General features: G+C 41.5%; 2 protein-coding genes across 3 annotated transcripts; one reads left to right on the forward strand and one right to left on the reverse strand.

Annotated features, from left to right (window-relative positions):
* Positions 1–3,604: 3,604 nt before the first annotated feature.
* LOC101166509 (probable palmitoyltransferase ZDHHC20) lies at positions 3,605–11,288 on the reverse strand. Of its 2 annotated transcripts, XM_011488860.3 has the most exons (13): positions 11,105–11,288; positions 9,757–9,783; positions 9,404–9,498; positions 9,184–9,304; positions 9,036–9,105; positions 8,909–8,941; positions 8,154–8,274; positions 7,846–7,881; positions 7,560–7,692; positions 7,345–7,471; positions 7,166–7,255; positions 6,353–6,534; positions 3,605–6,275 (listed from the first exon to the last, which is right to left on the reverse strand). In XM_011488860.3, exons 1-12 carry the CDS (start codon positions 11,220–11,222, stop codon positions 6,357–6,359), a joined length of 1,149 nt encoding a protein of 382 aa, XP_011487162.1. In that variant the 5' UTR covers positions 11,223–11,288; the 3' UTR covers positions 3,605–6,275; positions 6,353–6,356. The 2 variants fall into 2 exon arrangements, with proteins under 2 accessions (XP_011487162.1, XP_011487163.1); XM_011488861.3 differs by lacking the exon at positions 7,846–7,881 and having other exon boundaries at positions 11,105–11,285.
* A 2,019-nt stretch (positions 11,289–13,307) lies between these two features.
* Positions 13,308–15,552, forward strand: LOC101166756 (arylamine N-acetyltransferase, pineal gland isozyme NAT-10-like). Its single transcript, XM_023949948.1, has 2 exons — positions 13,308–13,591; positions 14,581–15,552. Exons 1-2 carry the CDS (start codon positions 13,332–13,334, stop codon positions 15,170–15,172), a joined length of 852 nt encoding a protein of 283 aa, XP_023805716.1. The 5' UTR covers positions 13,308–13,331; the 3' UTR covers positions 15,173–15,552.
* Positions 15,553–21,601: the final 6,049 nt, after the last annotated feature.

Below are 21,601 nucleotides of genomic sequence, written 5' to 3' on the forward strand. Positions count from 1 at the left end.
GGAAGAGGCTGGACCCGCCTCCTCGCGCACTGATGTCAGGGAGCGTGGGGAAATTAGAGGGCAAGGGGAAGGATGGTTGTCCCGTGTGTCTTTTTAGAAACAAAACTATTAGGAAAGAAACTCCGTTACCTTTGAACTATAACAGCTGTCAGAAAGACATTTTGGAGGAATTTAGCTGCTTTAGCATTTAGTTTGATGCTCTCTGTTGTCTCCTGTTGTGGTTAATGATCACACTCCACACATGGTTCATCGAACAGGGGGGTCACTTTATTTTAAAGTTATGCCTAAAGGGCATCTTTACTTCAGCTTCCTGTTTGGCTTAGTTTACTCAACTAAAGACAAACAGTAGTTTTTTTTTTTTTGCTCTATTTTTACACAAAAGTATCCAGTCAGATTTGCTTTGTTTCTCAGGAGAAGCAACACTCCCATTTCACATGCCGCACTTTGGCTTCCGTGGCAACAGTTCAGAGGGGCATTATCACGTGAGGCATTTTTTCTTCTCTTTTGAGGTCTTTTGAATTCATTTTAGGAGCATTCAAGGCCCTGATTTATTCTTCTTGATGCAACAGGTACCATCAAATAGTTGGATCTCTTTAGGTTGTTTCTTGTTTGTTCATACAAAATGTGACTGATGGAGACTGGAAGAAACAAGCTCTTAGATTGCATCTCTTTTTCCTTGAGCTGCAGGCACAGGCCTGTCGAGGTGATGAATGAAGACGTCAAGGCCTTCTAAACAGAACAACATTGCGTCCTTCACCACACAGAGAAAGGATTACACACACACATGGCCACACTTTTTCCTCCAAAGAAATACTAGAACTCCTCCAATCTTGTTGCAAAACAGTGCATGACCCATCTGTGAATAAACAGCTTGGCTCTTGTTGGACACCTGATTTGTAATTTTTCTGAACCAACTTCCCGGACTGACACACATTCAGAAAAATATTTTTTTTTTCTTTTTTTTCTTTTTTTTTGAGGGGGGGGGGGGGGGTTGGGCAGAATAAATGTTTTTGTTTTTAAATCAAGTTTGAGCAAGTCACTCGGGAAATCAAGTAAAAACAACATTTCAGATTCACAGAAGTTCAGTTGTAAAGATCAGAAAATAGAATTTGATGTGAAATGATACTTTAAAAAAAAAAGATCACATGACGAGCCCCACTGGATGCACATATGGAGTCTTTTGTCACTGTTTAGTATCACAGTTTAATAAATAACCCTTCCAAGTGCTTAGAAAAACTGCCTGTGGAGTTTAGCCTCTTTTTTAGCAAAAATGCATAAATTAGTAAAATCAAACACAAAAAAATGCATAGTTTGTTACTTTGCAGAGCCTAAACAATGTTCTAGTGTACAAAAAAACACGAAAGAGTTTTAGCAATTGCTGGCGTTTAAACAAAATGAACCCATTCCCAACAGAACACTTTGCTCTGCATGTTCCCAAAAATTCTAAAGCAGCAAAGTTATATTTTTTTGCTTCCTTGTAGTTTGAAAAATTAGACAAATTAGTAACTATTTCAGGTACCAACTTGTTTCTTTTTCTTGTTTCAGTCTCCCCCCTTTTTAGTGTTTGCTTGTCCGTCTTTCCTCACACACAAAAAAAATGTTATGTTATGTTTGGTTCTGCTGAAAAAATTATTCTTGTTAAATACCTAAATACGTAATTTTGACTTTGGTTTCCAGGAAGCATCTGGTCCACTGCCCTGCCAGGTTCCGCAAGAGGAGCCGGGGAGAGGAACGTCTGGCCATCTCTGCTTAGACTGCAGCCACTGTGACCTATTAGTCCCCAATGAGTGGAAGAAGATGGATGGACTTTGTTTTGATGTTTTTCTCACAAATTTCTTTTTTTAAACCCCTTCAGATGACTTTACAATGATTTTTTGCAGCATTACAATGATTTTATTTATACACAATCCTTTGGATATCCTATAGAAAACCTATGGAGAGAGCTGAAGCTCACTATTGCTAAGAAACAGCCACAAAATCCTGCCGATTTAAAAGTCAAAGAAAAAAGAAAAAATCTGAGTCATGTTTTCTTCTTTGTCTATTGTTTATTGTTAAGTGCATAATGTGTGTCATGTTTATTTATGGAATGTTGTAACATCATTATGTTAAATGGTTTATAGATTGAGGATTTTTTTGAACTTTTTATTTTAAGTTTAATTGTACAAAGTAAATTTCTAGATTTTCTTTTTGATTTTGAAGTTCTATTCTATTCTTCTTGCATTTAGATGACAGACTTTTAGTTGCTTTTTAGGTGGGAAAACCTTCAAAATCACCATGGACGAGTTCCCTTTTCCTCCATTGCACATGGTGCACAGATGCTTTGTAGGTCTAACCCTGGATTATTTGGATAAGAGGATTTTCTGATTTTCCTTTTCTTTACAAAACCTGCAAAAAAAAAAAGTCAAGAATTTAACTGGATGTCATGTTAAATCCATAGTTGATAAACTATATTTTGTTGTCGCTGCCATCTGTTCATCGTGAGTGTACGGATCCTGTTAAAAGCTGATTAACTTGTTAGTTTATTCTTACTTTTTTCAATGTTTCTTTAAAAAAAAAAAACTCATTCCAGGCTCCTTTTTGCTTTGTAAAATCGAGCCAGGCTACAGTGGGAGACGATTACAGTCTGAAAAGTCAAGGGCCTGTGTGTCACACAGATAGCACAGGTCAATGAACAACTGAACTCCTGAATGTAAGTTCACAGCGATTGTTGACAGAGGAGGAAAGAAAGTGATGTTTACTGTTCATGATGGCTGACAGGACAAGGATTCACACAGACGTCCATTCAGTGCATCATGACACTGTCACTGCAGGAATTGATCCAATCCAGCAGCAGACACAGCCTCTCACTGAACCATTCCACAGCTCTTTGACAATAGAACCAGCAGAATCTGCTGATTTGCACTACAGAGTATTAGGGCCACTAAAAAAACAATTATAATACGAGATTTAAAGTTGAACTTTTTCGAGAAAAAGCTCAGACATTCATGGCTTTAAATCTTATAAATTTATGACTGTTTTCTTGTCAATTTATGAGATTAGGACCACAGAGAAAAAAAAAACAAAAAGTAAAATTACGAGATTAAATTCGGGATCGTCAGACGATTAGGAAATTGCTTGGAGAAGTAAAACTGAACTGAGAAGAGACAGCTGTCAAATGTGTTCAGAAACACCAAAGAGCTCAAATAAAATAAAATAAAATAAAAATAGCAGTTGAGCAGGAAAAAGGGAGAAATACAAAAATGATGATTATGAACACGTACTCTGGTTTACTGACTAAAAATATTCATGATGTAAATTAAATAACCTGGAAACGATAAAATCCAGATTTGACTTTAATTGGAAAAGCATTTTGTAATTTCTAACATTATGTGTTTTCACCAATCATACTGAAAATAAAGGGGAGGAAGTCGTAAAACCTAAAGAATAGCTTCAAAACTTACCAATAGTGTTTAGAAGGGAGAAAAAAGTTGCACTTTGGGGTTTGTGTCAGCAGGTGGAGCTGTTAAATTAGACACTTTATTTGCAGTTGCCATAGCATTCAATTTCCCTGGCTCCTGGTAAGCATGCTGGGAAATGTAGGCTTGCAAAGAGGATATCAAACTAATTAAACAGGTAGTTAAAAAAACATTTATTGTTATTTTTACATTAACTGTGTACAGACATGTACTTCATTCACAAAATATCAACATTGAAATTAATAAAACAAGAAAAATATATGCAGAGTTTCATACATTAATCAATATATACAAAATAAAGGTTGTAAAATAAGACACTTAACCAAATTTAGCAACAAGCAGGTCAGCCTAAAGAAAAAAAGTTACGTTAGACTGAGATTTGAATCCTTCTGCTTTCACAGGAGTTTTTATGGCTTGTTAGGTTTATGCAGACCAGAGGAAAGCTAACAGAAGACATGACACCACTCCTCGTGTTCAGGAGGCAGAGGGACAAACGGTCCCCGAGGTGGCAGACGTTTGGACATCACTTAAGTAATCTGCTTTAGAGCAAGTCCTGGACAGAACCGTGAAAAAGGCCTTTCATCACTCCTTCATTTTTGATTCATCTGAGCTTAATCCATTAGGTTTTTAGGCTTCCAATATGTTGAATTCAAATAATAAATTATGTTTACGAGACGACAAGCTAGGCCAAAAGGTGCATTAAGAAACCGGTTCTTTGCCGGATATAGATGAGCAAAAATACAAAAACTCTGAGAATTCTTAAATATAAAAAGTATCTGCAGTAAAGACTTTGAAACACAATCCAGACACACACAAAAAAAAACAACCGCTGACAATGATTAAAAAAGAAATACTGAGATTTTAGTATCAAAAATGGAGGTACGACTTCAGGCTTTTTCACAGTCCTGCGAAAACACGCACACTTCCTCACTTTTATACAGAATGGTTTCCCTCAAGACGACAGTCTTACAAAAGCACGGTCACTGAAGCATTACAAAAGACACACGTGTGCCCCAGAGAACCGCTGTCCAACCACTGGTCCAGTTTTTTGTTTTGTTTTTTTGCCACAAGCCAAAGTCCTTTAGGTGGTACAAAAACACTACCTTTCAAAGGTGAAGAAGACTCGTCTGAGTCTAAACTTGGATCATGTCTTTAATAGGAATTTAAAATGCTACTCTGAGATTCAAGCACAGTGTAATAATACAGTAACAAAATGTTAAGGTTTTGAAAAGCCAATTAAAAACGCTTGAGGACAAGTGAAAAGTATAAAGAACATTTTCAAAACACCGTTTTTAACCCCCCAGTTCTAATGCATGTAAAGACCCGACTGTGCTTTCACACATTTGGGTTTTCTGACTTAACTGCTGTTACACAATAGAAAACAGCTGTAAACAATTACGAGTCTGGTGAGATCTGATGCCTTTTGACCCAAACCGCCTTTCCTTCTTTGGAAAATGAGAAAGGTTGGTTTCATTCCTGAAGAAAAGTCTATCTGTGATCAAAAGAAAAATCAGTTTGGCCGACACGGATTCACTTTCTAGACTTCTGACATCGATACGAGACAGTTCACCACGAGCTAAGGCTCTTTCCACAAGTCACTAACGGACCAAGCTCCAGTTATACAGACAGAGAATGGAGAGGCCACTCCTTTGCAGAGGTTTAGAACTCACAATCAATTCAAATATGGAAAATTACAGCAATGATTACATGGAAACCAATACCATATGGATGTAAATAAATAAAAAAAGAGCTTACAGTTTGTCTCTGCCTACTGGTCAGCACTGGTACTACATGGACATCATAACCGCAGCAAGATCTCTCTGGTTGTGTAAATTATTGCACTGCAGCAACGGCTGAATACAATTTGGTTACGATGACACTGACCGATGAGGTTTCTTTTTTTAAATAAAGCTAGGAGGCTGTACAAACTTCAGGTCCAGATGTCTGACCTCCTAAATTTTCAAGCCCTTTTTTTTGGCAGAGTGTTGGTATCTTGGTAAAAATGTCTTGGCAACAAAAGTAAAAAAAAACAAAAAAATATCCAGGTAAAACAGGTTTTTAAAGTTAAACAGTACTTTCTTAGCAACATGAGTAAAGAAAACAAATGATTATTAAAGTATTTGAGGCTGTGATATGATAAGGAATATTCAGCAAAGTCAGCCTTACCATTGAGGTTTTTGGAAAACAGAACATTTTAAAAAGCAGCACTTTCTTTTTTGATGGACACTGAAAAACAACAAAGTGCAAATGTGCCATCTTGTGCTCTGATATCCAGACCCCCCCCCCCCCCCCCCCCATTTCATGATGCACAATCAGGCCATAAGTTAGAAGTAAGACACACTGAACGGCCTCGTGGCTAAAGTGATTTATGTTCTGCCTCCAACACAGCGCCTTGCCCCCCCCCCCCCTGGAACACACGTATGTATTGCAGCTTTTTGTCTGTGAAATAAGTCCTGTAGAGCCCAAAGGTGGTTGTGTGGGGGGGGGGGGGTTGGCACAAAAGGTAGAGAACCTCGAGGACTTAAAAGATACCCCCTCTACCCCTCATCGCTTCGTGCAAGAAACAGCATATATTGAACAAGTGGGGGTGTTTTTTGTCTTGCGTCACATTTCCTTATGGGGTTTAGTATGAGGTGTGCTTGTAGGGTTAAGAAAATGTAATGAAAATGAGTAAGTTGCCATGAGCCAGTGGACTTCAGGTCCATATTTCCTGTGAGTGGGTCTGTGGGGATGCAGGTGCACTACTAAAGCGTTGCCATGGAGATGAACTTCACTGCTGGGTTGCTTAAGGCATCGTATTAAATGAGTGAGGAGTGGCTCCTGTTGCAGAGAGAAACAGAAGGAATTGAGCGTGCGTTTCCACAGCGGTGCATTCAAGGGTTTGTTTAGGAGTTTACCCGCTTAGGATTCGCTGTCCATGGAGATTGTACAGGTTTCTGCGGTGAGGCCGAACGGCGTGTGATCGCCTGATTCCAGAGCGCCGTCAGCCAGGGAGTCCTCCATGTTGTGGCCTCGCTGCTCGTCACCCAGCAGGTGGTTCTGAGAGTCGCTGAACGGACCGGCGGGGACATCAGCCGTGCTGCAGAACACACAACAGCCCAGCTTCAGGGGGAGGAGGGGGGCACACTACACTCACACATTAGTAGGGACTTTTTTGTTCAGGTTAAATATTCTAGATTAAAATCATTTCAAACTAACACACAATTCTGATCCTAAATTTAGATATTTAAGAAAAAAAAACTTCTTTATCTAACCCACGTCCAGAACAGAAAACTACATAAACAAGATCAGCCTAACAACCGGAATGAATAAAAAGATCCTCAACAGCTAGACATCAATCTGTTTGGGAACAAAAAGAAAATGATCATTAGGGTCTGGAAAAGATTATAACATTTCTCAAGGTGGGTTTGTGAAGCTGGAGAAAACATGGCTCAGTGGTGAGCCCCCACCCCCCCACCAGGATTGGCTGGCCAAAGTTCTCCCAAAAAGCAGTGGATAACTCCACAGAAGAGCCCACATCAACATCCACAGAACTGCAGGCTCCACTCGGAGTCAAAAAAAAAAACGGATGAGCCATTTCATCTAAAAACTCCATTTGGTGAGTTTCTTACTTTTGGTTAAAGCGCTCGAAACCCTAATAGATTTAGGCGTTTAAAACAAAACTTGGGAACGACAGCAAACACTTGTTCACATCTCTGTGAAGAAGTCACCTTTTGTTGGGCTCTTGGTGCAGCGTCACAGCAGCCTGCTCTGCATCGGCGTTGACCAGCCTGGTGGGGAACGTCAGACCATCTCCCTGACTGCAGGGAAGAAGCAAAAAACAAGATATCAGCTTATCCCACCATAAGTCTGACCGGAAAGGTCTGCTCTGCTTCTGTCATGTCGTCACCTGGTAAAGACGGGTAGCAGCCAGTACTTCTTTTGGTCTCCAAAGACCTGAGCGATGTTCTTCCGGAAACCCAGAGAGAAGCCATTTTTATCAGAGCCTGATCTAAAAACTGGAGCTCTGAACGCCTCTGTGATGCCACAAAAAGGAAAATGATTCCCTTTTAACAAAGCAGCGCGATTCACATCGTCCTTAAATGAGGGAAGAGGGGCGTTTACCTATGGTGGATCTGTTCTTCCCTACAAGCCACAGGTGGTAGCTGAAGAGGGACAAAATGCTGATGCAGAACATGGCCGCCACAAAAAAAAGAAACAAGACATGGAATTTGGCGTGAGTGCCGTCCAGCTCATTCTGGAGAGGAGACAAGGGGGGGGAGAAGAGGTGTCAACAGCAAATTCGTTTTACAGCAACGAGAGGAGAAGAGGAGCAGCGAGAGGAGGGAACCGGGTCACTGCATGCACACCGGGATGCTGTAAAAAGGCCTTGGATGGAGGGTGGGGTTACCTTTGGACAGTTCTCTGCCGATTTCCTCCGGCAAAGCTTTAGTGCAAACAGAAACGAGACTGGTTAGCCACACCAGGAGAAAAAACAGGCGTTAAGGCGAGGGGAGGAGTTCGGAAATAGGAAACCAACAAGAAAAAGTGTGGAGGAAGCAAAGCATCAAGAATGAAGACAGCAGAGGTGGAGACAGTGGGGTCAGGAGGTGAAAGGTTAGAGAGGTAAGGAAAAGCACAGGAGACGACAGCCGACGTACAGCACACCTGCATCCACTAACGCACCAACAGGGAGGCTGAGCGCCAGCGTTCACTCACCGTCCAGAACTTAATGAAATACTGCAGAACCGTGGCTGCGATGAACAGACAGTACGCCAGCGAGTAAGCCAGGAACAGGATGAAGAACTTGTAGTTGGAGAAACCAACACAGTTGTTCACCCTGAAGACAGGAAAAAAAATGCCCCTTTTTAAAAAGGCTTTAATAGGAAATCTAATGCTTTGGGGATTTAAAAGCTTCAAATCTATAAAGGAGTACAATGGTGCCAAAAAGTAAACACATTTTAAGAAAGCAGATGTTTTTGTGAAGAAAAACTGATAATTCTAAAAAGAATTCCCAATTAATGTAACAGATTTTGGCTAACTAATAACCTTGGCATTCTAAAGAAATAGCAGACATATATAGAATTATACAGTTGCCCCTCCCTATAACCCGGTTCGCTTTCTTTCTCTTCATTTTTTCCAAGTGTAGTTTTTTTTACTTTGAACTGCTTGCTAGCATCCTAATTGGCTGCAGACCCTTGTCAATCATTTTCCTCCGTGCCGCATCTCCTGTACTGAATACATTCAGCTGGTGGACTGAATATAAGAACTGGACTGAGTGACCACTCCAGTGTCTGTTTACAGTCAGGGGTTCGGCTTACCAAATTTACATAAATCTTCAATTGCTTTCAGATTTTTCGTTTATCTTACTTCCCAGATTGGTTTTTCTTTTGCGGGTTAATTTTAGAACGCGTCTGCCGGGATGCACGAGGGATGACTGTATAGAATGATCAAAAACAATAAATCTCCCATACCAGGGGCAGTGGTGGTCCATCTTCAGCACACACCTGCCATTTACAGGGAAGAAGAGGAATGTCAGCGTGGACAGAAAACGTTTGATGAGATGAAAGAGCCGAGAGCGCCTGCAGGGCTGCGACTTACGTGTCGCACGCAGAGCAGTGGTGGCAGCGATCCGGTTTGATGACTTGACAGCGGTCACAGTATCGGATCCCTGCATCAACACAGCGCTTTGTCATGACGGAGAGGAAGGCAACACGTTAGCCTGAATGTGGTCGCCGTGCCGACGTACCTCCGGTGCCGGTGCGCGTGTACAGAGGCAGGCTAGTCGCCACTCTCCACAGAATCTCCTGCTGAGACTCCGGCCTTGCCTCCTTCTCGTAGCACTCCTTTTCCGCCTTCGGAAGGCAAAACTGGAGCGGAAATGACAATAGATGTTGTTTTTTTACGACAACACTGAAACTAGATCAGCCAATCAAAATGTGGGTTTTTAGCAGACTGGGGTTTGGTACCTCCTTGGAGGGGTTGGCAGGTTTGGTGAAGATGGTTTTCCAGTAGGACCACACAAACATGATGAAGGAGAGGTGGAAGAAAATCAGGTAGAAAACTAGAGGAGAGAAAAGCAAGAGTAAGGAAGAGAACAGAGCGTTTGAGCTGCACGGAGGGAACGCATATGTGCAAAATGAAGGAGGCTAATGGTGATTGAGGAGAAAGGCTTCAGCAGAGCAGTCCTCTGCACAGGAAACCGTTTGTGTGGCAGAGTCTGCAGAGTTCCCAAGAAGCAGCCCCAGAGGTCGTCTCAGTAAATTTCCACCAACAACGTATTTTAAAGAAATATTTGGAAGGTTTTCTCCTGAGTACTTACTCTGTTCTGCTCTACTGGGGATTGTGACTGCAAAAAAGAAAAAAAGAGGATCAAATTTTATTAAAGGGATTTTACAGAAACATGCAAAATGTATATATTATATTACGTTTATTGAAAACTTAGTAGAAAACACAGTTTTGGCTACGTTTTTGGAAGTTTACGGTATAAGATAAAGAAAAGACAGGGGCTGTGAATAATAATCATCTTTAGAAAAAAATAGAAAAGCAAATATGAAATGCTGAAATTCCCTGAATAAAAACTACAGCCTAAAAGAAAATCCTTTTTTAAAGGAAAAAACACACCAAAAAACCAGAGTACAAAAAAGAAAGATGTGTTTTCAGGGAAAATCAATAAAATACAATTATTTACATTTTATTAAAAGCCCAAAGGTTTAAGGTGAAATTGTAAAGTTCAAATATTTATCATTTAAAAAAAAAAAAGAAAAACACAACAACATTTTTTTTTTTTTCTAATAAAGAGAATGAAAATTTCTGGTAATAGCAGTAAAGTACTGAACAAATACTCTACATTTTTTTAAGGAAAAAAAGAACACAAACACAAAAGTACAAACACTTTACATTTAAAGAAAAAAGCCCAAGAAAAAAATGTAATAAAAAGTATAGTAAAGTAGTAAAATATTAAAGTAAAACGATGCACTATTGTTTTAAGGTAAAGAAGAAGAAAAAAAAGCACACTAACAACAGAGGATGATTTTTTTTTGTAAAACACTAATACACAAACACTACCACTAATACTTTCCATTTTCCACATGAAAAGCCAAAGTACACGTAAAGGTCCATGTAAAAACTACAATTACTTTTCATTAAAGAAAGAAAAAAATAGTATTACATTTAGAAAAAAGAAAATATGGGATCCTTTTTATTAAAAACAGTGAAGTCTTTTTTTCTATTTTAAAGGGACAGAACTAAACGCAAACCCACAAACCCAGTAACTAATGGTGAGTCAAGCTATCCCAGTCTAATTAGAAGCGAAGCAGCCTGTCTGCCTGCGGTCAGTCCGTCACATTCCGTTTAGCTGGCGCTTTTCTTTCTCACTTCTGACTTCATTCAGCCCCAAAACACAAAGACAGAACAGAAGCGGCAGGAAAAGCAGCGAGAGCTCAACTTTTCCTCCTCTAACAAAAACCACATTCCCCAGGGAAGCGAGATAAGACGACACGAATGTATTTGTCTGTATGTAGACGTGGACTGCTTATTTTTTTAATGATACTGCGCTCATCTCATTCACTTCCTGATGGCAACAGCGGCGGCTGTTGGGCGGTCCAGTCAAAACACCGGCGTTCGGACGCTTTCACGGCGGCAACAGCAGAAGCTAGCACGCTACTTACATATACAAAGCTCCACCACGTACGCGTAATAGGACCAGCAGACGACAAGGGCGATAAAAACCACGGGAATCCATGATAAACCCCGTTGACAGCATCTCAGTACGTGCGTGGGCGCCATCTTTCTCCCTCTGCTGGAGGAACAGGGCGTGGCTACACGTGACGTCTGCTGAGTGGCGTTATTACGATGTAAAACATCTGTCACCCAGGGGCGTCTCCAAGAACTGTTTACACGCGGGGCCACGTGGGGGCCTTTCAAAAAAAAAAAAAAACACTACTGGGTCACCAAATTATGAACTGCTGTCCTGTTTAGTCCAGCTTTAGCTGTGTGACATAAAATAATCAGAATTTCAACACTTTTACTTAAATCTGAGAAATAACATCACAAATAAAAAGTTTTAAATTACTTTCAACAACAGTAAATATATTTAAGCTGTTTCAACAAAACTGACTGACCACCCCTCCTACACACACAAGCAAGACAAACCAAACAACCCAAAAAATTAGTAATTTTAAAGAGTTTAAACAAAAGTACACTGATTATTAAGTTTTCAAACTATAAGCTACATTTTGTTTAAGTTTCAGCTTTAAATGTAACCTGATACTTGGATAAAAGCTTTGTTTCAAATTAGAAAAAATAGGTTCATAACTATTCTAAACTATGTACAGTAATCCCCCGCCCATTTGCGGTTTAATATTTGCGCCCCGCCCATTCGCGGGTGGCCGAAGATGACTTGACGTCACAAGCGTGAGACGCAGAACAGCGCTCATTCCGCGAACTTTGGAAAACGATTTACTCTGTACTTTACTTTAAAGTATTGTTTACGTGCTTAAGATGACATCCCAACGCCATGCATCATCTCCAGCTTCTGGAAATGAACCCAAACGGCAGAAAAAGGTTCCGACTCTGCAGAGGCTCTGGCTCTGGGAGTTTTAAAACGGCGTCAATTATTCGCGGATTTTCGTTATTCGCGGGGGGGTGAGGAACGTAACCCCCGTGAATACGGGGGGATTACTGTACTTCATAGTTAATATTTTAAAGTTAATAAGATTATTGCACTGCTCAAAAAAACATTTTTGACTTAGAATGTGCTGTATGTTAATTCCAAATATACAATTCTACATTTGTACAACTTGTTTTTCAAATTAAATAAAAATAAACTATAAAAGTAACTAGTTTTCTCCAGGTTACTTCTTATTACAATTAAAACTTAGGTTATCATGCTAATTTAACTGGATGTAAAGAATAACTGCAACTTCTACATTTTTCACAAACTTCAAATGAATCATCCAACAAAAACATTGTTAAAAGAATAATTTTTTTTAATGAATGTTGCACACAACAGATGCAATTCAGATGCATTTGGAAACAAGCATGCTTTATACATGGATGAACATCTGACAATAGTAAGTTTCAGAAAATCAATATTCTTTATATAACATCACATAGCATTTTGCAGAGGATGGACGACAATAAAGATTTTAAGAGCAAAACTACATTTTTGTGTAGTTCTTTATTTAAATTGAGATAAATCAGGAGCAGATGAAAAAAAAAAAATAGAAAGCCTTCTTTAAGCTAGCAGGAGAGTGTAAACATCGGTATAATGGGATATCTGTAGAGGCTTACTTCCTGCCAAAAGTCCCTCCCACAACTAAGAGGCAGATTTCTGAGGAACTCTGCAGAAACTTTTTACTAGAAAACAATAGTTTGTTTGTTTGTTTTTTTTGCCTAAAAATAGCACAATCATTTTAAAAACACCACTAGGAACCCTTTACAATAGATCAAAAGGTGATTGGAATGGGATTGAACTCTTCCCCTACAGTTTAACTTTATTTTTAACTTCAAAGATATAGTTTTAGCAATTATTATTAAGACATGACCAATTTTAGATTTAAAAATAACAGATTTCGTCTAAATGCTTTCCTCACAACAATGTTTTGCAGACCATTCAGTACATGAAGACTGCTGTAAACGTGTTAAACTTAAAATAAATAAATAAATAAAGAAATAAAATAAAGATCTCTGGTGTCTGCTGGAATATTGACATAAAGCAAACATGTATATTTTATTTATTTTTTAAAGATTTTTTGCTTGACGCTGTGGGCATTTTGAACTTTGAACTTAAAAACAGGAAGTGAAAAAGAAAAAGTCGACTGAAACTGAAAGATTTCGAAAGTACAAAAGGCAAGAACATACCGGTAAATACTTAAACAAGTTCTTAAGAGGAGCATGATGGAGGTGGCGAAGTACTTGTCTCGCATTGGGTTCACTGGTTCTGCGGTTCAGCCCAGTTTGGAGCTGCTGCGGTCCGTTCATATCTGCCATCTGCTGTCGGTACCGTTCGAGGACCTGACGGTCCACAGCGGCGGAGAGGTCCGCCTCGACCTCCAGCTCATCTACGACAAGATCGTGAACAAACGTCGTGGAGGATTTTGCTACGAGAACAACGCTCTGTTCTTCTGGCTGCTGACTCACCTGGGCTTCCACGTCACCTGTCTGAAAACAACGTGGAGTAATAAACCAAAGAGCCAAATAATTTCAAGAAATATGACACCAGGAATCATCACTTTCTCCATCGTCTAACGTCACCTGAATAACAGCAGAGTTCTGAGCTGCAGACAACTTGACCTCAACTTTCACCGCAGCTGATATCAGCTGAAGAAGGATATGGACCTGAATCTAATGTCTGCAGACATAACATCGAAGAGAACTATTAACTGTTTAAACCAAGAAAATCGGCTGTTATCAGTAAAAGAAGAAATACCAACCTTGGATAATCGACAGTTATGGACCCTTTTTATTTTTCCCCAACAGCATTACTTTATTATAAAAAAATAAAAATAAAAATATATAAAAAGAGTAAAACAAATGATTAATCACTTTTGAAAATTGTTAAATTGATTGACTTTTGATGATATTACTTCACTAGCTCCTAAAATTGATAAATTGATTCAAAAATCTTTCCTAATGTAGCATAACTTTGCACATGTTTTTAACTTTTGATACTTGATGAAATTTTGTTATGACAACTCCTGAAACAGTGTTGTGTCTATTTTACTGGTATAGTATTATTTTTTAAAGCATATGAATGATTTTTAAAAGTAACATAATTTGTATATATTTCAGATGCTGCATTTGCCATGTTAATTTCTAAAATAGTTATTTTTGACGTAGTACTTAAGTAATTCATCTTTGACATGTGCCTTATTGATACCTTATGATTCTTAATTCTGTCTGATAAAACCTAGGAACCAGATATTGATAAATCATGTAATAAAATGGTTATAGTATAACGGGGTGGAATTATATAAGTTCGCTTCCTTCCACTCCCTTTCAAGCAATATTTATTAATTATGTCTAATTATCCTAAGTTTGATTAGTTACTGTATGAATGTATAACTGATGTTTATATTGCTTTTGTGTATAACTGCTATTTGATTGCTTGAAATAAACCATTTCAAATCAAAAAATCAAATCAAACCATGATGTCCGCGCAGGTGAGGAATAACATCACGGAGATGTACGGACCCCCGTTCGACCACCTGATTCTCCTGGTGACCGTGGAGGGGCGTCGGTGGCTGTGCGACGTGGGGTTCGGACCTTCAGGATTCAGTGATCCGCTGTCCTTGGACACTGAGGGTCTTCAAGAAGAGGGCCACCGAGTTTATCGCATCAGGACGAGTCAGGAGATGCACTTCTTAGAGTGGCAGGAGGAGAACCGAGGAAAAGATGGAGACTGGACAGAAATCTACAAGTTCACGCTCAGTTCTCGGTGTCTGGAGGACTTCACGGAGATGTGTCAGTACCACCAGAGCTCTCCCAGCTCCATCTTCTTCTGCAAGTCCTTCTGCACACTTTTAAGGCCCTCTGGGAGGCTGACTTACATCGGCCATAGGCTGATAACCGTCACGTTCCCGTCAGAGGCCACAGGTGGAAAGCTGGAAAGCACAACCATAGAGCTTAAGGATGAGGAGATCCCTGCAGTCTTAGCAGAAAAGTTTGGAATTGTCCTTTCCTCTCCACTCATCCCAAAGGATGATCCCATCACTCCACCAGCTGTTAGGTACTGATGCCATTATCATCCCACTAACTCATTAAAACAAAAACTTTTTCAAATCATAGTTTTGATTGTAGCATGGTTGTGCCCCCTCTGGACATGCCTGGTTTCGGAAGATAAGCAGGGCCTGGTTGGTCCTTTGATGGGAGACCTGAGAATACTGCAAATACATGGAGGCACTCTTCAGGGTTTCCACGTGCATGTCCCAAGTCTGGCTCAGGAAAATTGACTGTACAGTATCTGAGAACTGGACCGAGTGAGTGTGACATCTCTGATAAAAAATGGCTCACTTGCCTCCAGCAAAATGAAGTCAATTCAGTTACCTTTTTTTGTGTGAAGTAGATGCCGCTACATTGGAGCCACACATCATAAGTAAAGTTGAAGTTAAACTAATTTGTTCTCTGTGTAGCCCCATCACTCAGCAATACTTTAACAAAATGGTAACCTACGGAGTCGTGATGGGGGGATTGGGTTCGTTGAGCTATGGTAGCTCCCAATCGGGTTACCTATTTAAATCTAAAGAGTTACAACGTCACAGAACTCACAGTAGACAAGTACGTCTTCCTAAAAAGTATGACACCAGACAACCATTTAAACTGAACACAGTTTCAGGTTTAATAAAATAAAGAGTTGACCCTCAAAACAAACAAAAATATTGGTCAATATATCTGGTTTTTATACTCTTCCTCTTAAACGGGGAAAAAAAAATATGAACCTTGAGTAAATGTAAATTTCACAACTTAAATGAACATTCATAAACTGGTTTTAAAAGTTCGTTTCAAAAGTTTGTTTCAAACACAGATATTGCAATACTTCACCACGTCATGAAAAATAACAAACTGGGCCCATACTCACTCACTCATTCACACAGTCAGTTATTACCCCCGGGGGAAAAAACCTCGTTGCAGGCCTGAAAAAAAAATCACCGACTTCCTTAGCCTTCCGTGCAAAGCCTTCCTGCGTTCTCCGTGCAGCTTTAGCCGTTGCTCCGCCCTTCCACAGCACCTGTCGTCCGTCGCGGGGAAAATCCAACGTCCTCAGCGCTGCAGCTCCGCTCCGTGGACTCCGGTTCACGCTCAAGTGAGAAACTCCAAAACGGGAAACTTTCCGTCACCTTTTCTGTCACGGGAAACCACTCTCAAGTTTTCCTCCTGACTTTGGCCTGCAGAAAGTTTATTTTTTTTCCCGTCTTCTTCTCCACCTCCCCGCGTGCTTCCACGTCCAGACCTTTTTTCTTTTCTTTTTTCTTCGATCCTCTCCTCAGCCAATCAGCTTAGTCCAATCAAAACCAAAGAACACTCCACAGAACACTCCGCATTTCTTCAAAATAAGATATAGTCCTGTGAACTGACGCTGATGAGGTTACATAATCCAAAACAAATCAATAAACAACAATAACATTGTTATTTACAGTAAACCCATAATCAACATCATTCAATAAACAACAATAACCTTGTTATTTACACTTAACCCATTTCCTTCTGGTTAAATCTGTGTCATCTTCTAGCCTTATTCAAACATATTCCTTTTAGTAACTTTGTAATATCAATATTAATAATAATATTGATCATTTATGGGATTAATTTGTTTAATCCTCCTCTTTTTTCTTCTCGGGGCTACACTCACCCCCTTCTAAAATGTTTGATGTCCCCATCAAACAGTTAGGTCCAGCAAACCTAAACACAGTTTAGAGTGTAAGCTGACAGATGTTAACACAGTAGGAACACAATGCCATCGGATGGCACCACGAGGTGTTACAAGGATGAGTTCTTGAGTCTCTATAAGTTCCACTGCCAACCAGCACTCCACAACTTAAAATCGTCACAGGCTGGTTGGAAGGTTGACCTAGTACATCGTAACTAAGTCTAACAACTGGTTTTTTGAGCCTCTTGGAGCGTTCTACAGTCACCTCCTCTCTTCCCACTGGAAGGTCGCTACTCCCCTGGTCTTCCCCATCTAACCCAAGGTCAGGGCCTAGACAAACATCAGAAATGTCCGGAGTGGCTGGGAATAACTCAGCTTCATCCAAATTCTCCTTGGATGAGGTCGTAGGCATCTCTTGGCTGGCAGGAGTGCGGTCTTTTGATAACAACTCCGGTTGTCTAAAGAACTCTCCTAACGTTACTGGATGGGTTAATGTGGTGGTTACCTCCTCAACCTCAGAATCTGAGGAAGATAGTGCATCATCATTGACTGGCTGTACTGGTTTCTGAGACAACTTCAGCCTACCTCTTGTGACTGGTCTTTGCACAGAGTCTGTTTCATCCTCAACAGGCAGCCGGACTAGGCTACCACTAGGTAGCAAATGGTTGCGGTGTACCGTTTTTTCCACCCCCAGTCCCCTCTCTGGTTTCACTCTGTAGACTGGCAAGTGTGGTAACCTCTCAAGAACAATGTATGGCATTGTCTTCCATTTCTCCTTTAGTTTGTGTTTACCTGTGAGACCAAAGTTTCTAAGCAACACCCGGTCTCCTTTCTCCAAGGTCTGCTCTTTAACATGCTTGTCATGGGCTTGCTTGTTTCTCTGCTGTTTTTTGTCTGCTGCTTCTGTAGCTAGATTGTAGGCCTGCTGCAGATCTGTTCTCAGTTTGGTAACATACTGAGTGTAAGTTAAACCCTGCCCCCTTTCCTCAGGCACCCCAAAACAGATATCGACTGGCAGTCGAGCTTCCCTCCCAAACATCAAACGGTATGGAGAGTACCCCGTGGTTTCATTTTGGGTGCAATTGTAGGCATGCACCAACTGACTGACATGTCGACTCCACTGGCGCCTATGCTTCAACTCCAGGGTACCCAACATTGACAACAGTGTACGATTAAATCTCTCAGGTTGAGGGTCACCTTGAGGATGGTATGGTGATGTTCTGGACTTACGAATCCCCAGCATTTTAAGCAGATCTTTAATCAGCTTGCTTTCGAAATCCCGTCCCTGGTCGGAATGGATTCGTGCAGGAAGTCCATAATGGACAAAGTACCGGTCCCAGAGAATCTTAGCTACCGTGGATGCCCGCTGGTCTTTGGCTGGGAATGCTTGCGCATACCGCGTGAAATGATCTGTCACCACCAAGATATTAGCATATCCCTGCGAATCAGGCTCAAGGGACAGAAAATCAATACACACCAAATCCAATGGCCCCTTGCTAGTAATCTGTTTCAACGGTGCTGCTCTCTGTGGTAGAGCTTTGCGTGTGATACACCTCCCACATGTCTTTACATATTGTTCCACCTCTGCTCCCATCTTCGGCCAGTAAAACCTATTTCGGATAAGCTCAACTGTTTTGTCTACCCCCAGATGGCCTGACTCATCATGTATGGACTTAAGCACTCTGGCAACATGCTCTTTGGGTAAGACTAGCTGATGTACTTCTGTGCCGAGTGGTTTCTCCACTTTTCTGTACAGCAATCCATCAACCAACACCAACTTACTAGCCTCCCGTTGCAACAACAATGCTCCTGAGTTCGTGCATTTTTCTGTGAGAAAAGCTTGTCCATCACAGAGTGACTTTTTCACGGGCGCAATCATTGGGTCTTCATCTTGAGCCTTCATCAGGTCTGCTCTGCTTAGCTGAACCAAAGAACCCAGGTCTAGCCTGGTAGGAAAAACATAGCATTCTGGGATGGCTTGAGGGGAAACCCCTAATGACTCTGCATAGCTGGTACCCTCTCCCATGGTCCTCTCATATTTAATCTGTTTACAGAGAGCTCTAACATTGTCGGGTGACATGGTTTGCCACTCATTCTCAGTCTCCACAACAGGATTGCGAGACAGCGAGTCAGCATCAATGTTACTGGACCCTGGTCGGTACTGAAGAGTGAAATTGTATGTGGAAAGAGCGGCGAGCCACCGGTGACCCGTCGCATTTAGTTTTGCTGTGGTAAGAACATAGGTGAGCGGATTGTTGTCAGTCCTCACCACAAACTGTGCCCCGTACAAGTAATCGTGGAATTTATCCACCACCGCCCATTTCAAAGCCAGAAATTCGAGCTGGTGCACCGGGTAATTCCGTTCAGCCGAACTGAGCTTCCGACTAGCAAAAGCCACTGGTCTCAACCCTTCAGGGTGCTCCTGGTTTAATACAGCCCCCAAACCATGAAAACTGGCATCCACGTGCAGGACATACGGCTTGGAGGGATCAGCAAATGCCAAGACCGGCGCATTGGTTAAGCACTGCAGAATCTGCTGAAAAGCCTCTGTACAAGATTCATCCCACCTTTCCCCAAAAGGTTCATTAACCTTATGATAAAACTTCACCGGTGTTTTCCCAGATTTGTTTTTTTTCTGGGTTGGCGGGTAACCTTTACACAACTCTGTCAGTGGCCGGACAACGATGGAGTAGCCTTTAATGAAGCGACGGTAATACCCACAGAATCCTAAAAAGGACTGCAATGAAGGGAGATCAGTGGGCTGCTTCCATTTAGCCACAGCTTCCACCTTGGCTGGATCTGTGGAAATGCCCTTTTCAGAGACAACATGTCCCACATAGGTGACTTGGGGACGACAAAATTGACATTTGTCTAGAGACAGCTTAAGGCCAGTCTCTTCCAGACGGTCAATAACTTTGAGAAGCCTTTGTTCATGTTCCTCCAGGGTTTTGCCAAATACAATCAAATCATCCAGATACACAATGACTTCCAGCATGTGCATATCTCCTACTGCTTTTTCCATTAGTCGCTGGAACGTTGAAGGAGCTCCAGTGATCCCTTGGGGCATTCTTTCAAATTGATAAAACCCAAGGGGACATATGAAAGCAGTCTTTTCTTTATCATTTTCTGCCATGGGTATTTGGTAATAACCGTTTCGCAAATCAAGCACAGAAAACCACTTGCTTCCGGATAGACAATCCAATGCGTCATCAATCCGTGGCACCGTATACTGATCGGGTATTGTCCTACGATTCAGCGTTCGGTAGTCCACACACATGCGCAGCTGCCCACTTTTCTTCCGCGCCAAAACAATCGGTGACGCATATGGACTTCTGGATTCCTTTATTATACCTGCCGCCAAAAGCCCTTGCAGGTGGCGGCGCATGTCCTCTAGATCAGCAGGCGCTATGCGACGAGACCGTTCTCTAAATGGGGTTTCATCTTTCAGTCTTATACAATGTTCCACACCTGTAGCTAAACCCACATCCCACTCATCAGTTGAAAAAACATTTGACCGTTCAGACAGCTTCTGTCTTAGCCTTTCTTTCCATTCATTTGGGATCGGTGAGTCACCAAAGTTAAACAAGGCTGGGTTAATCTGGCGGGACGTACTGCTTTTTTCACCCAGGACCTCAGTCACTGTGTCAGCTACACACAGCCGTGCCAGCACGGTGCCTTTTGGAATAGCAGTGTCTTTTAGGGACTCATTGCGTAATAAAACAAGAAATTTGTCTTTATCCAGCTTCTTAGAGAATAATACAGTTGGCTGCACCAACACCCCTGGAGGGAGGGCTGGGGAAGACGCCCGTTCAGTTATTAAAATGGTGTCTCCCACCGCGTACCTCTCTGTGACCTTACAGACAGCTAGATGGTCTTTACCTGCTGGAATGACCAGCGGACCTGGTCCCACCCACCTTACTTCAGCCATAGGGTTGTCACTCACCTCGGCTGGAAGCAGATTTAATGTGTCTTGGGCTTTCAACTTTGGCCCTGTCACACAAATGCTTGTTGTGTTAACATTATGTGAGCTCTCATTTTCACAGTTTGCGGGTGGTGGCCATACTCTGGTTACATTGGTGCCTATCAACATTGGTAGTGTATCTGAGCACCGTGGGTCAGGGCACACTAGGGCCAGCACCTGAATAGGCGTGCCCCTCCCTTTTGTCTTTTCAAAAAACTCCAACTCAACTTGGATGTAGCCCTTAAACGGATAACTACTCTCCGACTCGCTTAGCCCCCAAATGGCTAATCCAGACACTGGATGTAGGGGTACATGTGACAGGTGCTTAGCATACCAACTGTCAAACACCACAGTTACCTGTGAACCACTATCTAGAAGGGCAACGCAAGGAGTGCCATTAACCTTCACCAGATTGTGGACCTACTAGTCCTTCTGGCAAACTATTACTATGCACGCTCGCAGCATTTCTTTTAACATGTGCATTGGTGGTACTCCCCTCAGCAGTAGTTTTGGGGCCCCTTTGGTTTGCCTTGCCCTTACGTTGAGCACTGATCAGTTTTTGTATTACCAGGGGATAATTTTCTGGAGCAGAACACTTGCTGGAAAAATGCCCATCTTCCCCACAACGATAACAAAAAAAATCTCTGGACTCTCGCTGTGATGTGGATCTAGGTCGCGAAGGCCCAAAGGAAGTCTCTTGGCTTGGTGGGGTTGCTTCAGCTACTGTAGGCTTGACAGATAACACAGAAACCTGCTTTCGTAATCTAACCACTTCTTTCTTGAGGGCCTGGAGGCCTTTGTCTCCTCCTGATGGCTCAATAGTCATCTCTGACACAT

The sequence above is a fragment of the Oryzias latipes genome, chromosome 20, assembly GCF_002234675.1.
Source record: "Oryzias latipes chromosome 20, ASM223467v1".
Classification (NCBI taxonomy): Eukaryota; Metazoa; Chordata; class Actinopteri; order Beloniformes; family Adrianichthyidae; genus Oryzias; species Oryzias latipes.